Below are 16,658 nucleotides of genomic sequence, written 5' to 3'. Positions count from 1 at the left end.
AAATGAATTAAAGCTTGAGGGAGAATGCTACCAGATATTTTCTGAAACTGACGCATGGTGGCTTTGCTCCCAAGGAGCAAATGGGTTAGCTCCTGGATGGTTCGCTCCTGTCATTAGCTTTGTTTGCTCTGGGTGCTTTCTCTTTTACCAATTACTGCATTTTTCATGATCTCTCCCTCAGCCGCATAGGGAGGCTCTTCTGCAACTGACTCTACTCTGAACACAGACGAACTGTGTGTGCGCAAGGAAGAGACACAGAGCAGCCACGTGCCTGCCAGTCCATCTCGGATGACCTGCGGTCATAGTGGGGTTTGCGATCACTAAGCCTCTTCAGAATGCCCTGGTTTTCCACGGTGATTCTCACTAGTTCTCGGTTCCTTGTTTCTCTGTTTAAACTGAAAAACACAAAATCCTGAGATGGTCAAAGAGTAAAATTCCCTTCTTGAATGAACTAGTAATGTCATAAACCCGCGCTGCCTAAGTGCAGAGAACAGACTTTCTCACTGAGCCGTGAGACCCCATACATCTGTTGAACTAGACTACACCCTGGGGAGCGTGCACAACATTGGCAGGTTTATATCAGCAGTTTTCAACCCTGATGTCCACTAGAAGTTTCTACTTTACTGGTCTGGGTGCAGCTTGGGCATTGGCATTTTGTAAAAGCACCCTAGGAATTATTATGTGAAACCAGGACGGAGAATGTCTGGTTTATATGATGAGGAAGGTCTTGCCTATGGACACATCACAAAAGGCTGGTGACAATTTTGCTTCACTTTATCTCACCTGTCAATTGTTTCAGATATATAAGGATATAGGAAAGGTATCTTGACACTCCCTCCTACACACACACACACACACACACACACACATCCACCAGATTCTTTCCTGCATACACTTCTTTTGTAGCCCTGGCTATTCTCCATTATTATTTACATAAACATCTCCCCTAATAGGTCTTGAATTTTTTGATGTTAGGAAAAAAATATATATATCTCTTTTCATCTTTGTATTCATAGGACTTAGTAGATAGTAGTTCCTCAGGAAATATTTGAGGAACTGACTCAAGAATGCTGTGTCAGGGGCACCTGGGTGGCTCACTTGGTTAAGCATCTTCTTTCAGCTCAGGTCATAATCCCAGGGTCCTGGGATTAAATCCTGCAATGGGCTCTCTGCGCAGTGGGGAGCCTGCTTCTCCCTCTTCCTCTGCTCCTCCTCCACCCCACTTGTGCTCTGTCTCTCTCTCAAATAAATAAATAAAATCTTTTTTTAAAAAGAAATCCAAAGAGGATTTTCACTTTTCAAAAATTTTTTAAAATTTTTATTTATTTATGATAGTCACAGAGAGAAAGAGAGAGAGGCAGAGATATAGGCAGAGGGAGAAGCAGGCTCCATGCACCGGGAGCCCGATGTGGGATTCGATCCCGGGTCTCCAGGATCGCGCCCTGGGCCAAAGGCAGGCGCCAAAGTGCTGCGCCACCCAGGGATCCCATAAATAAAATCTTTAAAAGAAAAAAAGAATGCTGTGTCAGTCCCAGCTACGGTCACCATTCTACAAGAGCATGCAGTATTTTCTTGTGACCAACTCTGAATAGGACTTCAAAAAAGTCTCTTAGATGCAATAAAAGTTAGCCCTTTATCACCAGAGAAAGATCTCCGTTTTGGATAGTTTTCATTCTCCTTAACCCGGTCTCTTTGGCTACCCATCGAGATACCGTCTCTCAAGTACACCTCCTGCTCAGGAGAACCTTGCACTAAAACCCAACAAGGGAAAAGTCAATTTTGACTTTCCAAAAATGAAAAGATGAGAAAGAATGCTACCTCTTGGAAAAATATTCGTTCCAGCAATCCACCTTGGCAGGGCCACGATGGGCATTGGCGATTTTCTGACACAGTTGCTTGTTTTCGTATTCGATTTTGTCGATCCGCTTTTGTTCACCCTGGTAAGAAACCATACTCCACCATGGTGACATTGTCCAACACCCAAATGCTCAGCATCACCCTTCTCCAGGATGGTGGGAAAGGGGGAAATTGTGGGCCACAGTGGAGACTGGGAGCAGAGTGTAGGAACGGGTGTGGTGTGCAAGGGGTAGAGCATCTTAATAAGTCTCTGGAATGGTGGGTGTTTATAAGGCTCTGGGAACCTGACTTCCTCAGGACATAGAGAGAAATCAATAAAGTACATCCGCAGATGGCAACAACAAGTACCTGTAGTTTGCTCAGTTTTAAAATGTGATGTGTGTGCGCCGCTGGAGGTTTGGTATCAACAGCTGGTTTCACTAGAGAAGGATAAGAGAGATCTATGTTACCATACAGAAGTCCTCTTAGCCGCCTCAAAAAGCCTGCTCACGTCCTAGACAACCTCCCCGACTCATTAATGTGATGATTTTGAATTGACCTTTCCCCAGTTCAGGAATTTTAGGTTAGCTACATTTCCCTAACTGGCATCTTCAAAGAGTTTTTAGCACAAATAACAGAAAGTGAGGGCCAGAATGGGTAAAACAGACACATGAAAGAGTCTTTCCCATCCTTTCCCAATGCAACTAGCCTGTTGGGAGTTGGAGTTCCACTCCCTCTCTAGCTGACTTTGGTTTTAAAGAGTTTGAGTGAGCATTTCCATCCATTGAACTCCTGGTGGAAGGTAAATTTTGTCACTGACTCCAATGGTCTTCTTGACCTGACCCAACCAACCCAGCAGATAAGACCAACCATCACAAAGTCATACTATGCTGGTTTAATGTCAATATCTGTAAGGTGGACCCTTCCAGAACCCCTAATCGTGGTGTCTCGCCCCAACTGCCCACATACCTATTTGTATTCTATTCTTGTGAAATATGTAGTGGCCAAAGTCCAGTTTCTTCCTGAAGATTGTGCTCTGTCTGTGATTCGAGACGATTACAGGGTAGGCTAGATAATCCAGGGAATTGTTCATCTTCTCTTCCTAGTCTCATTTAAGAAATGAGGCACCCAGGCTCCTCTGTGAGGTACTTAGCGGTCCCCATGACAGGTTGTCATAGTTACCCTGTTATGACATCAGGGATAGGTCCTGGGGAAGGAAGAGGAGAAGCAGAGCATGCCTGACGATCCCCGGGCTTCTGTTTGAAAGCTAACACAGGTCCAAGTCAAGATGAAGGGCAAGACTCAGAATCTCTCCCACCTGCCTGACACGTGGATGCCACCAACACCAGTGGGAAAAGGTGTGATGTGCTGGGAGGGGTGGGAAGGCACCAGGTAGGGGTTAGGGGGTGGGGATGGAGAAGTCTAGCCTTGGTTACATACCTTCAACTACAAGCTAAGTAGTCTCCACTACAGTGGATCTTGTGGAGGTGTGAGATCACAAGCTTTTGGGGGGAGGTGAAAGATGACCTTAACGATAATCTCATCCAATTTCTTCATTTTGCAGATGAGGAAACTGAGGTCCAAAGTAACAGCCTGCTCTGCTGCTCAAGAAGCAAGTTAGTAGCAGGGCTGGGCTCAGGGTGCGGGGAGGGGTTGGTTCCTGAATTCCTAGGACATTTGTTTTTTTCGAGGGGTGGGGTAAACAGCCATGGGCAGTAGGGGAGGACAGAGACTGTCTTCTGCCTTTAGTGCGATTTCAGCAAATGAGGAGTTGCCAACACTGATGTGGCTCATGGTGGGCTGGCAGTTAGTTGCTCCTGGAAGGGCTGCAAAGGAACCTGATTCCGCTCCACCCTAGTACAGGCGTAGTAGCACCTAGTGGGTGCTCATCACATTGGCTGATGTAGAGGGAGGGCACCAACTGAGTCCTCACTGTACAGTGCTGGGCGCTCTCCTTGAGTGTCACATTAAATCTTTCAAACAACCCTAGGAGTTAGGTACTAGTGTTCTCATTCCCCGCACCCCCCCCCCCTCAGCCACCTCAGAGAGGTTAAGTAATTCTCCAGGGTCAATGCCACGCTGGCTGCACAGAGCCCAAGCTTTGAAGCACGATGCTGGCTCTCAATAAATACTGGAAGAAATGTACCTCAGAGTTGGGCTTCTCAAACTTTAACCTTTGTAAGGATCGCGGGGGGCGGGGGGTGCTGTAAAATGCACATTCTCGTTGGGCAGGGCTGCGGCGGAGGTTTCGCATTTCTGACAAGCACCCCGGTGATGTCAGTGCCGCTGCTCCGCAGCAGGCAAGAGTCAGGGCTCCTAGGCGGAATCCGGGTGTCCCGGTAATCCTGGAAGAACTAGGCGACACCTGTGTGCGCCCCGGTCACTGGGAACGTTGATCGCGCCCTGCGTTTAGTCCAATGTTACTGCACTTCCCCGTTTGTAATGATGCAGAAAAGGCCCCAGCTTGGGGGGTTCCGGGGACCCCCCGAAACTCGCGGGACGCGGACAGGCCCAGGGCCCCCGAGCGCCCGCGGCGGCGGCGCGCCTTCCCGCCGGGAGCAGAGCGCGCGGGCGGTCCGCGCTCCGCCTTTTCCCGCGCCCGGCGGGCCCGCCTCCGGGGCGGGACGGGGCGGTCCCCGCTCGGAGCCCCCGCCCAGCTGACCCGGCGGCTCTCCCCTCGCAGGCTGCTGCCCCGGCGTGCAGGGCCCGGCCGCCGCCATGTCGGGCCCGTTCGAGCTCTCGGTGCAGGACCTCAACGACCTGCTGTCGGACGGCAGCGGCTGCTACAGCCTGCCGAGCCAGCCTTGCAACGAGGTCACCCCCAGGATCTACGTGGGCAACGCGTGAGTCGCCGCTGGGGCGCCCCGCCCACCCGAAAGCCGGGGTCGGGGCGTTGCGGGCGCTGGGGGGGGGGTGCGGGGCGTGGCCGCCCTCCGGGAGCCCCGCGGGGCCGGGCAGGGGCTGGAGTCGCCGCCCGCCCCCGCGCAGTGGGGCGGAGGGGCTAGACCCCGCCCCGGCCCCGCGCGTCCTCCCCCCGCGGGGGGCCCGGATCCCCGGGCGTCCGGCCCGAAGCCGCCAGCCGCTAGGGGCTTGGCCTTGGGCGGGGTCGGGCTACCGGGATCACTTAACAGGTGGCCCTCTGTCACCCGGCCGGTCTCCAGCCCGCGCGTCATGTGACATCTGCCTGGTTCTGCAGTGAGGTCACCGCGGAATGTCTGCCTTCGCTGCCATGGCAACTGGCTGACGTCACAGATCGGGCGTGGAACTTTCCCGGCTGGGCAGGCCAGATCAAGGAATCGAAATACTCCCAATGAGGGATCCGGAGAGCTGGGCTGGGGTTTCCTTGCTCCCTCCCCTGCCTTCCAGATAGGGTTTGGTTTACCAACGCCCTAAGTTCCATGGGCCAAGGGTCTGCGTTAGAAACCCAGAACTAACTCCCTTCTCCCCTTTGACCCAGGAGGAAATGGTGGCCCAGGGTGGTTGAGGGACTGTGAGGACAGAGACCATGCCTTGTTCATGTCTGTATCCCCTGTCCTGTACTAGGACCTGCTGCTTACCCTGCTAAGGGCTGCCACAAAAATGAGGGTCATCGCGGGGCAAGAAGGGGTCCCTAAGGCAGGTCCTGCCTTCGTGGGGACTGTCTCATCCATTCCATCCATTCATTCACCATATTGAGCACCTACTGTGTGTCCGGCATTTACAGTGCACATTCATAGTGATAGTAGTGGTAACGGTAAATTTGTTGAACGCTGAATTAGAGAAGGGAGGTGAATGAAAATTCACCTTCAGAGTTATTTGTTTTTTTAATCAACCACTGTTTAACAACCACGTGCAGTGTCATGAGCAGGAACAGCTGAAACAGTCCCAGGGCCTTAGCCGAAGTGCTCCGTAATTGCAAAGTTCAGAGGATAGTGCTCTGTCCAGCCACCCCAGCAGCAAGTGGCCTTGGTGCCTCGGAGAACCTGCTGTCTGGGGCAGTTTGGCACATTCAGCTGCCCCTCCTTCCCGAGTGGAAACCGAGGCGGTGGATGTCTGGTGGTAGCCAGGGTGGAAAGTGCCGGTGGCCACTGTAGAGAAACACATCCCCAGCCCAATTAGTGAATCTGGCTTTGACTTGACCAGGGGTGTGGGGGGGTACTCCTGCACATAGGGAGCCCCTGAACCAAATCAGGGCTCACAGGGCCTGGAGAGGAGTCTGTATGAGCCTCATTTTCTAGATCTCAGGATCTGCAGTTGATGTGGACATGCCAGGCAGAGTGAGGGGAAGACAGAGCAGGGCTGGTGTCAGGTCTTCTCCTTGCTCTGCCCCTAAGCATCCCATGTGAGCCCCAGCACTGTCCTTCCACTGTCCTGGAAGCTTAAGCCCAGGCCCGGCTTCCTTGCAGGCTGCTGTGACAGGCAAACAAGATCATGTCGGAGAAGGCACTTTGTAAAGTATAAACTGTTGTCTGAATTGGGATGTTGTTGGGAGATGAAATAAAGGAGCCCTTTGACTATTCAGATCAAATGTTTTATAACCCCCAGAGTTCTGTTGGCGCCACTTGGTCCCCAAGTGCTTACTCACCCAGGGGAGCTTCAGAAATGTGGCTGGTGGTCTGTGGTGGAAAGGGCCCCTCTGGGGGACTGGAGGGGCCGCCACACTTTATAGTCCAAGGAAGGAGGCTGCCTAAGATGTGTTGATTTCATTCTTTCTCACTGATTCACCCCATAGTCATTCAGCACCTATAGCCGGGTGCAATAGCAAGTGCTGGGCAGACAGACCTGGTTACTCCCTCAAAAGTTCACAGCCTACCCATCAGAACAAATAATCACAATCAGGCATTAGAAGAGCACTGACTACGGTGTCAAGCTCTGTCTATAGGCTAGATCATTTAATCCTTCTGCCCAGGGGGTAGGTATTGTTGTCAACCTCATTTGACAGATAGGGAAACTGAGTCACCAAAAGGTTAAGTGGCTTGCTTAAGGTTACCTGGCTGGCAAGTCTCAGGGTTCGACTCAGACCCAGGCAGTCTGACTCTAGAGCCCGTTTTGAGCCAGTAGACTGTACCACCACCACAGTATAGGGAACATGATGCCAGATGGAATGGAGGGGGCGATCAGGGCATATTGATGGAAAATGAGAGGGTGTGTGACCATGGAGAAGCTCGAGAAGGGCATTCCAGGGAGAGGGAACAGCATGGGGCTGAAACCACCCCAGCTATTTGGGGAAGCTGCTAGTAATTAGATATGGCTGGAGTAAGGGAGGTGGGTCACAAGATGAGGGGAAGTTGGCAGGGGCCAAGCATGGAGGCTTCCTCGCTTTGCCAGGAGACTTAGAATCTTCTCCATCTTCCTCCTTCTGGGGCTGCCAGGTGGTCAGGTAATCATCCCCCTGCTCCTGTCTCCTGTCCAGGTCTGTGGCTCAAGACATCCCCAAGCTGCAGAAACTAGGCATCACCCATGTTCTGAATGCTGCTGAGGGCAGGTCCTTCATGCACGTCAACACCAATGCCAACTTCTACAAGGACTCCGGCATTACCTACCTGGGCATCAAGGCCAATGACACGCAGGAGTTCAACCTCAGCGCCTACTTTGAAAGGGCTGCAGACTTCATCGACCAGGCCCTGGCTCAAAAGAATGGTAAGGCACATGTGGCCCAGGAAACAGTGCAAGGCAGTTCTGACTGGATTTTTTTCTAGAAAACAGGCCCACAACTGGCTTCCTCTTGGAAAACCTATCAAGTGGCCACATGTTACACAAGATTTATAAATGTTTCTCACCATGGCAGCCCCGGGGTCCTTGGGTTTGAGTGGACTTTGCCTGAGAGTTCCTTTCTAGCCACTCCCCGCCATGCCCTCAGTTCAAATAGCTTTAGTAATAATGATTTTATCTTCCATGATAAGAAGTCCTGAGGTGAGGGAGCTCTGGGGCTGGTTGATTCAGCAGCTTGGTGGCGACATCAGGAAGAGGTGCTTCCCTTTTCTCTTGCACGCCACCCTCAGGGTTCTCCCCTCATGGTCCCAAGATGGCGGTGGTAGACCTAGTCACCACATCCTAGCAGAACAAAGCATAGCAAAAGACCAGGCAGCCATCTTTTCCTTGTGTTTCTTCCCTTTTTTTAATGAGCAAGTAAAAGGGTGCCTGGGTGGCTCAGTCGGTTGAGGGTCTGCCATCAGCTCAGGTCATGATCTCAGGTTCCTGGGATTGAGCCCTATATGGAGCTCTCTGCTCAGTGGGGAGTCTGCATCTCCCTCTTCTCTGTTCCTCTGCCTGGCTCGTGCTCGGTTTCTCTCTCTCTCAAATAAATAAATAAAAATAAAGAGCAAGTAGAAGGGTGCTCAGAAACCCTTCAGTGGGGTTCCCCTCACATCTTAGTGGCTGAATTGGCTTACATGAACGCCTGGCCAGGGAAACAGGGCAGCCATGACTGGCTTAGGCGGGTGCTTAGCAAGCTGTGGCCCACAGACCACATCTTCCAGCCACTTTCTAAATGCTTCCTGCAGCACCCAAATCTAAGACTGAGCAGAACTGCTGAGTTGCTGGCAGGCAGGGAGGCAGGACCTCCCTGGGGGAAACCCTAGAAGGCAGAGGGCAAACGTCAGTTGAGCAGGCTGGGCCACTTGCCCTTTCCCTTTTAGCTTGTTTCTCTCAGCGCCTGCCTTTACCTTCAAGCTGCCTCCCCTGGCCTCTTCCTCCCTCACCACGGCCTTCTCAGGGGAAGTGAGCCCCATGAAGGTATGATCAGCCTTGATACCCTGATTCTAGCCTGTCTCTGCTTCTTGTGCCCAACAGCCTCCCCCTGGAATGATTTCCAGTGAACAGTGTGTACTAGATGCTGGTTATCGCATATCTGGGGCTCAGGAGGGAAGTTTTATTGCCCGGGGAATCTGCAACTTTACTGTAAGGCCCTTTGTGGTCCTTCATGATCTTGTGTGTGTCACCCCCGCCATTCCGGCTATATTGGGTTCCTGTGTTGATGGGAACGAGGGGCCCAGTTAAGGGGATGGATTTTGCTCTTCTTGTATGTGGGTTGGTCATCCGCTTAAGGAACTTAGAGCTTCCTGACTTTGTTTCCTCTCTCCATACAACTGGGAACATACCTTGGCTTTTTGTGACCTCTCGCCTCCGCAGGAGGCAGCATGGGCTGAGTTTTCAGTCTGGAAAGTTCTCTCTGCTTCTCCCTATCTTGTCCCCTGGCAAATTCCACCTTGTGCTTTAACCCTGGGCATAGTGTTCTCTCTTCCATGAAGCCTGCCCTCAGTTGGGTCCACTGTGTCCCCTTCTGTCTCCCCAGCACCTGATGCAGCATTGGGCACGTAGCAGACATGCTGCAAATAATTACTGAGTGAGTGACAAAAATGAATTCCATGGGCTCTAATGCCAAGTGTACATGCTTCTAGGATTGACTGGCCAAGCGAGTCAACAGAAACACACTGGCCTCCTGCAGTGTGCAGGGCTCAGGAGAGCCAGATGCCCATCACTTTGGAGAAGGGGAAACAGCCAGGAGTGCTCAGAGGAGAAAGCAGTCACTTCTAGCCAGGAAGGTCAAGGGACACTTTTATGGAGGACATGGCATCTGAGTGGGCCCTGGAAGGATGGGAGTCAAACCTTCCTCTTCCCCATTGTCTCTGTGAGCCCTGGACTGCTAAATATGTTCCAGGTGGTGAGGCAGGGAAAGCCCCACTTTGCATACTTTCAGTATACTGGCTAGAGAGGGAATGGGCAGGAAAGTGGAGGGCTCCCCCTTCCTGCTTGGAAGGCACGGGGAAAGAGAGTCATGTTTTGGGGGCAGGGTGATGGGAACACAAGAGACTTTGGGCTAGCAGATTTCCTCCAGGATAATGGCAGTATTTAGGCATTGGTGGATAATCATCCACTTGGCTAGTGAGCAAATATTTATTGAGCACCAAGTGCATACTAGAGGTTGTAGGGTATCCTAAAATCAATACCACACTGTCCTTGCCCATTACATAAGCCAAGCATTAGCCTAAGGGCTTTATGTGACGTTTCCTTCAATCCCCTAACAACACTGTGCAATGGATACTATTAACACAGATGATGAATCAAGGCATAGGTGGGTTAGGTGGGTCTTAGGGTTCATAACCAGTAAATTGGCCAGGAAAGAAAAGAGAACCAATAGAATAAACAGATATTTTAAGGAATTGTCTTATACAATTGTAGGATCTGGCAAATCTGAAATCTGTGGGGTAGAGTGGTAGGCTGGAAACTCGGGCAGGGCTTCTTGATTACAGCCTTGAGGCAGAATTTCTCTTTCTCCAGTGAACCTCACATTTTGCTCTTAAGATCTTTGACTGATTGGATGAGGCCTAAACACATTATCAAGGGTGATCTCCTTTACTAAAAGTCAACTGATAGTCTGTGTTAATTACATTCACAAAATACCTTATAGACTAGTGTTTGACCAAGCAGCTGAGCATCATAGACAAGCCAGGCTGACAAATGGAACCATCAGAACCAGTAAGTTAGAATTTAAACCCACATTCATAGGACTTCAAAGATTTTTTTTTTTTTTTTTTTTTTTTTTTAAGATTTATTTTCTGGGGCACCTGCATGGCTTAGTCAGTTGAGCATTCCACTCTTGGTTTTGGCTCAGGTCATAATCTTAGGTTTGGGAAATCGAACCCTGCCTCAGTCTCTGCACTCAGCAGGGAGTCTGCTTTCCCTCTCCCTCTGCCTCTGCTACCACTTCCCCCCACCCCACCTCCTAACCACCACCCTTCTCTGGCTTCTGCAAAATATATATATATATTTATTTATTTATTTATTTGAGAGAGAGAGAGTGTGTGCACATGTGCACATGAGTGAGGTGGGGGGAGGGGGAAAGGGGAGGCTTGGTACAGGGCTCCATCTCAGGACTCTCAGACCATGACATGAACCAAAATTAAGAGTCAGAGGCTTAACCGACTGAGCCACCCAGATGCCCCAAAGATTTTGGTTCTAAATCCCTATGCTGAAAAAGGAAATATTTGAACTGGGGTTTTAAGGGATGACAGGAATTTGCCAGGTGGCCGAGAGAGACTTTGTTCCCTATAGAGGAAATGACTTGTGGAAAGGCACCAGGGGTAGGGAAAAGCATGGGAACGTATCAAGGCCGTGGGTACTTGGCCTTGTAAGCCACTCCTTGGAGACAAGAAGCCCTGCAAATGGTGATAGGTTTTATTTGAATATAGAAAGCCCCTTCCTGCTGCTAGGTAGAGGGTGAATTGGTGATGATGAGGGTAGATCAAGAGCTCAGTTTGGAGGTGTGAAGAGGGTGGAGGTGAGGGTGATGAGGACCTGAACTAACACTCTGTGGCCTGAGTGGGTGGTGGCAGAGAGAAGCCGAGGCTTGGGGCTCTTGGGGACCCCTGGTGGAAATGAAATGTGCTGGGACTTGTTGATGCTCTCTTTCACCAAATGCTGGGGATGCAGCAGGGAGCCAAACAGACAATTCTGCCTTGTGGAGCTTTTCCATCTCAGGGGAAGCTGACAGCAAACAAGTGAAGATTTCTGGCCTGGGGCCAGGCGGGGGGGGGAGGGGCGGGTGGGCGAAAGCAGGGAGTCAGGGATGAGAGAGGAGAAGGGCTGGGAGTGGGTTTGAGGCTTTAGAGAGGCTGAGTGGGAGAGCAAACACCTGGGGAGAGAGGTTTGCAAGCTGAGAAGCCAGCTGGCTGGTGAAGGGATGGAGGGAGAGAGGAGACAATGTAGGGGCGGGGAGGGGCGGGTGCAGATTTTATAGGGCCTCGCGGGCCATTTGGGGAGCCGTGAGCAGGTGTTTATATTTACATGTTTTGATATTTTTATCCTCCTGTTTGTATTTGACATGCACGTTCCTTTTACTTTTTAAACCACTTTGTTGAGTTATAATTGACATTCAACACATTTAAACATCACACATTTAAAGCCTGCAGTTTGACATTTTGACTTCTGTGTATACCTGTGAAACCAGGACCACAAACGAGAGTGTGAGCACACCCGTCTCGCCCCAGGCGCCTCTGTGGCCTCTCCCTTCCGCTCCTTCTGCCTCCCATTTCTAAGCAACTGCCGCTCTGTTTTCTGTCACCAGACACAAGTGTACATTTTGTGGACTTTTGTGTAAATGGAATTACACAGTGGGTGTGCTTTCTTGGCCTGGCCTCTGCCGGTGTCATTGCTGTGAGTTCCATCTCGGTCACTACACGTGTCCATAGCTCATTCCTGTTTAATGCTGACGAACCTTCCAGTGTATGGATGTGTCCCAGTTTGTGTGTTCACCTATTGGTGAACTTTTGGATTATTTCTATGTTTTCTTTTTTTGTTTTTTGTTTTTTTACTTTATTTAGTTATTTGATAGAGGCAGTGGGGAGCATGAGCCAGGGGAGGAGCAGAGGGAGAAGCAGACTCCCCACTGAACAGGGAGCCCGACGCCAGGCTTGATCCCAGGACCCCAGGATCATGACCTGAGCTGAAGACAGATGCTTAATGGACCGAGCCACTGTATGTTTTGCTTTTGATTGAAATATAAAATTCACGTGGAGAAATGCTGGTATCACAAGTGTGCAGATCAGTGTGTTGCCCTCAGATCAAGAAATAGATCTCCCCCCCAGGACTCTAGAAACCCCTAGTGTGTTCCCTCCCTATCTCACTGTTACTACCACCCAGACTTCTGTTAGCGCAGAGCAGTTCTGCTTGCCCTCCTATTCCATGAACTCACAAATGTCCTATGTGTGTGTCTCATCCGTGTTCTAAGTGTAAGTCGTACACTGTTTATCGGTCCTGCCGTTGAAGGGCCTCTGGGAGCTGCCAGCTGGGGCCACTAGGAACAGTGCTGCCCTATGAATATTCTGGTGCGTGTCTTTGGTGGACATGCATGCACCTCCCTGCTGGGCCCTGGGGGTTGCATGTGTCAACCTGAGTACGTACTGCCCTGTGGTTCGCCAGAGCCATGTGCTCACGTACACTGCCCCCTGCACAGCCACAGATAGAAGTCCTGCTGCTCCACATCCTCGCTGATGCTTTGTGTTTTCCGTCTTCTCCATCCGGGCGGGTACACAATGGCCTCTTGTACTTTTCATTTGCGCTTCCCCCGGAAGAGTTCTGACTCGAGTCGGGCTGTGTTGGGATGGCCCCAGCTCACGCTCCCTCGTCCCTGTCTCTTTCAGGCCGGGTCCTTGTCCACTGCCGGGAAGGTTACAGCCGCTCCCCAACCCTAGTTATCGCGTACCTCATGATGCGGCAGAAGATGGATGTCAAGTCTGCCCTGAGCATCGTGAGGCAGAACCGTGAGATCGGCCCCAACGATGGTTTCCTGGCCCAGCTATGCCAGCTCAATGACAAACTAGTCAAGGAGGGGAAATTGAAACTCTAGGGCACTCCCGCTGCCTCTTCTCTAGCGGCAGACAGGGGAGGCCCTGGTCGAGGTGTCCCAAGCCGCCATGTTTAGGAAACACAGTGTACCCTGCTCCCAGCATCACCAGGCACTTGCCCACAAGTCTGTCCCAACACAGCCCTGGGCCACCTCCCCCCTGGGGAGCGTATAAAGAAGCTTGCTAAGGAAGGCATTTTGCTCTCCGGTGTGTCCCGGGCTTACAGTTTCTGATGTCTTCTCCCTGAGGTGGGGCACGGAGGGGGAAGGCCTGTGACATACATGCTCCTCCTGGATGACCCAAGGCAGGAGGTCTGTGGAAGGATAAGGCTCGAGATGCCCAGTGGGGCCCCTCCTGATGTCCGTGGCCCCCCTGCCTCCCTCTCTGGCTCCCTACGCCCCACCCTGGGGTCCCCTCCTGAGTGGGGACCTCAGCACCTCGAGCCCTGTAAGGGAACTATGCAAACGCAGGCCCCTCTCTCCCCTCCATGCCTGTCTCCCCCGGCTCCTCCCAGCTGCCCACACTTTGCTCATAGGCAGAGGCGCATTGTGAGGTCTGAAGCTGGTCCCCCGGCCAGCAGTTGTTAGTGGGTGGAAACTCCCATGAAGAGACTGCATCTTAAGTATTTCAGTGGGATTAAAGAGACCCAAACAAAGAGGCCGTCAGGTGGGCAGACATTCCCCTGGAGGACTCCTGTAAGTCCATAGGTTTGTTAAAATGTGAACCTATGGAAGGCTTGCGTTCAGAATTCGCTGCTTTGGAATATTTCCCCTGGACTGCTCTCAGAAGAGCGATGCCTCAGGCGTGGTTTTATTTTATTTTATTTTTTTAGAAAACAGGGTGTTGAAGTTCCAGCCTATTTAAAAACCCCACCATTTGAAGAATTGCAAAGGTTTTGTCCTGAATTATAGCGTTGGTGAGCTCAAGCCACTCGTGCTAACTGCTTTTTGTCTCCGTTGCTATTTCAAGGACAGAAGGAGGGAGTTAGCCAATTCCAATGTGGGTGTGTGGGTGTGTAGGGGGGTGTGTGTCTCAGAAGCACAGCCAGAGGATGGAGGAGCAGGCTCTCACCCCGCCCACTTAGAGGTAGTGCTTTTGGCTCTGCCGTGCCAGGAAAGATCTGGGAGCCCTGGGAGCAAAAATGACTCAGCCAGGCAGAAATGAAACACGGTGGAGCATCCGAATGGAGACTTGGCTGGTGGCAGAGCAAAGAAACCAGAACAACCCTTTTTAGGACTTTTAAAGGATGATGTCAGAATGCACTAGCACTCACGCTCACACGTGCACGCACATTTGTCAGAAAGTAGGAGTTTTGATTGAAACCCAGTCATATTAGGACTTTAGATGATTGTCACCATGGAAAGTGATGCATTCCTATCATCTTCAGGTTCCCTGACGGAGAGGTAGTCCTCAGCCATACCCCCAGCTCTTAGCACGCAGAGGTCTAAAAAAGTTTCCAGAATAAAACACTTCTTTTGAGCACCAGATATTTGCAGGGTGGTGTTCTGGTGGGTGTATCAAGCTCCCATAAACCCGAATTCGTGGTAGGATCACTTGCAAGGATTTGCAAAAGGGATTTTACCAGAAGCGAAAAGCCAAGGACTTCTGTTAGGTATATAAAATTCACTTTTAAATTTAAATTCAGGCAGTATTAACCTGTTGAGGTGGGGATTGTGCCTTTTTCAGAGTTGACCAGGGGCTTCTGGCTAGACAGGGAGAAGCAGGGTGCCGCAGGGCCTCCCTCCGAGGTGTAATAGCCTCTCTTGCCGCAGGGCCAGCAGTGCACAGCCTGGACATTCCCCTGCCTCTGTGACCACAGCCACCCCGAACAAACTAGGATCTGTCGTCTCTTCCAGATACCGGACTGCCCACATACACCCCCCTCAATGAAATGGCCATCCTCTGACCTGTGTACCTCACTTCACAGTTCCCAGAGAACTGTCCCATTCACACTCACTTGATCCTTTCAGTAACCCTATCAAGTTGGTAGAGCTTATTCATGTATTGTTACCTTTTAAGAAAAAGAAACTAGGGTTCCAACTGGTTGAAAACATGGTGCCTGGGCTGTCCCAGCTCCAAGTTTGCTGCTCCCTGAAGTTGAATTCCTTGTCCCATACTACTCTCCTCAAGAAAGGAGGCCCCTGGGAGTGTCCAGGTGCACTGCACATGCCCTTGACCCAGCCCGTGTGCACAAAAGCCAGATAACTTTGTGGATGGAGTACAACCAGCCAGGCTGTGGTGAGTAGGAAGGTGACATGTGGCTCTTCCTCCAGGAAACATCCCTAAGTTGGAGCTTTCTGTTCTACTGCTGGAAGAGCCCTAGGGCTAGGGCTCCCCTTCCCACACTTAAGCAGTGGTCACCCCCCAGGGTAGCTGCCACAGCTACTTAGACTAGTTAACCAGGACCTCTTGAAGTCCTTTTTGTGGGGGCAAGAGGGAGGAAAGGCGCTTGGGAGAATTACTGCCTTTACTTTGGGACTACTTTTATGCTGATAACTTGGGATTTCTTGGTAGTCTTTGGTCCCAGAAACCCTATATTTACTTCATGAGATTTAGCTCCTAATTTTTGAGTAAAATAAAATTCTATTGTAAGAGCCAGCACATGCCCAGCTGCGAGTGGAAGCTGTCTCTGGACAGCTTTCTACACCCTGGGAGGTGATGGAATAGGAACTCAGGGTGCCCTTACCCTCTCCCCTGACCTGATCCCTTTCTTTGACTAGCAGACCCCCACTTAGGTGAAATTAGAGCACCAAATGGTTTTCTTCTCAAATCTAAAGCAGTACACTTTCCACAGGCTGGTCTGTTTCCCTGCCACTCTGAGTGATCTGGAGAGCAGAGATCACCATGTGTCAAACAAGGGGACTCCTCTAGAAGACCTCTAAGGTCCCTTTGGCTCTGTAGGGTTCTCTGGAGAATCCCCACCTGGAATTTACCACCACCTGGAAATCATAGGGTATGTAATATGATGACCAGCAGGTGGCACTGTGTTCCACCCGTGGTGATGGTTTGAAAGGGAATGTTGGTGCCTTCTGTGTCACAAGTTAATGTTAAGATGCTAATGTTTTAATCAAAATAAGCACTGATCTTAAAATAGGAAGATAGGAGCTTTCCTCTCGGGAGATTTTGTCATAAGACCGGTGTCAGGACCCGCTGAAGAGCCAACAGTACTGGTCTCGCCAAGTCAAGATTTTATCCTGCTTGGAAATAGAGCCCCTCTCCATTTGAGAGAGCAGAGTGGTTGAAAGCTTAACTTATCTCCTGTCAGCTTTCAGGGCAATTTGATTGTGAAAGCATTGAGTTTTCTGGATAGAAAAGCGGAAGGTATTAAATTGGTTTTAAAGGAAAGTAAGTTTAATGTCTGTTGTATCACAAATCAGTGTTAAAACACTAACTGTAACCAAAATAAATGTCTTACATTACATAGAAGCGGCCTTTTTTGTCCTTCTTGTCACAGCTGATTTTCCTTTATGCTCTTATGTTTGCTTTTTTCTAACTTTT

At 50.6% G+C, this 16,658-nt stretch overlaps 2 protein-coding genes across 3 annotated transcripts in view; one reads left to right on the top strand and one right to left on the bottom strand.

Moving 5' to 3' along the window:
- The window catches only part of CFAP97D1 (CFAP97 domain containing 1), a 16,734-nt gene extending 13,323 nt beyond the window's left edge, over positions 1-3,411 (bottom strand). The window contains exons 1-4 of one of the 2 annotated variants that reach the window (XM_077853428.1): positions 3,277-3,411; positions 2,806-3,043; positions 2,206-2,276; positions 1,819-1,937 (exon numbers count right to left, since the gene is read on the bottom strand). In XM_077853428.1, coding sequence (XP_077709554.1) covers positions 1,819-1,937; positions 2,206-2,276; positions 2,806-2,929 — 314 coding nt within the window. In that variant the 5' untranslated portion in view covers positions 2,930-3,043; positions 3,277-3,411. Of the gene's footprint in view, positions 1-271; positions 396-1,818; positions 1,938-2,205; positions 2,277-2,805; positions 3,044-3,276 lie in introns of those variants that run through there. The other variant, XM_077853427.1, reaches the window with a different exon arrangement.
- On the top strand, positions 3,033-16,586 carry DUSP3 (dual specificity phosphatase 3). Its single transcript, XM_077853426.1, has 5 exons — positions 3,033-3,194; positions 3,401-3,452; positions 4,520-4,679; positions 7,229-7,455; positions 12,957-16,586. Exons 2-5 carry the CDS (start codon positions 3,401-3,403, stop codon positions 13,160-13,162), a joined length of 645 nt encoding a protein of 214 aa, XP_077709552.1. The 5' UTR covers positions 3,033-3,194; the 3' UTR covers positions 13,163-16,586.
- The last annotated feature ends 72 nt before the right edge of the window (positions 16,587-16,658 follow it).

This window comes from Canis aureus, chromosome 16 (assembly GCF_053574225.1).
Source record: "Canis aureus isolate CA01 chromosome 16, VMU_Caureus_v.1.0, whole genome shotgun sequence".
Taxonomy (NCBI): Eukaryota; Metazoa; Chordata; class Mammalia; order Carnivora; family Canidae; genus Canis; species Canis aureus.
Note: the sequence above shows the minus strand (reverse complement) of the source record. Positions and strands in the feature narration are given on the sequence as shown.

What these genes read in the sequence shown, in the direction of transcription:
- DUSP3 (XM_077853426.1), top strand. Translation starts at nt 3,401, where the DNA reads ATGAGGAAACTGAGGTCCAAAGTAACAGCCTGCTCTGCTGCTCAAGAA. An exon ending in CTCTGCTGCTCAAGAAGCAA is followed by an intron (nt 3,453 to 4,519) that starts GTTAGTAGCAGG and finishes CTCCCCTCGCAG; the next exon opens with GCTGCTGCCCCGGCGTGCAG. An exon ending in AGGATCTACGTGGGCAACGC is followed by an intron (nt 4,680 to 7,228) that starts GTGAGTCGCCGC and finishes TCTCCTGTCCAG; the next exon opens with GTCTGTGGCTCAAGACATCC.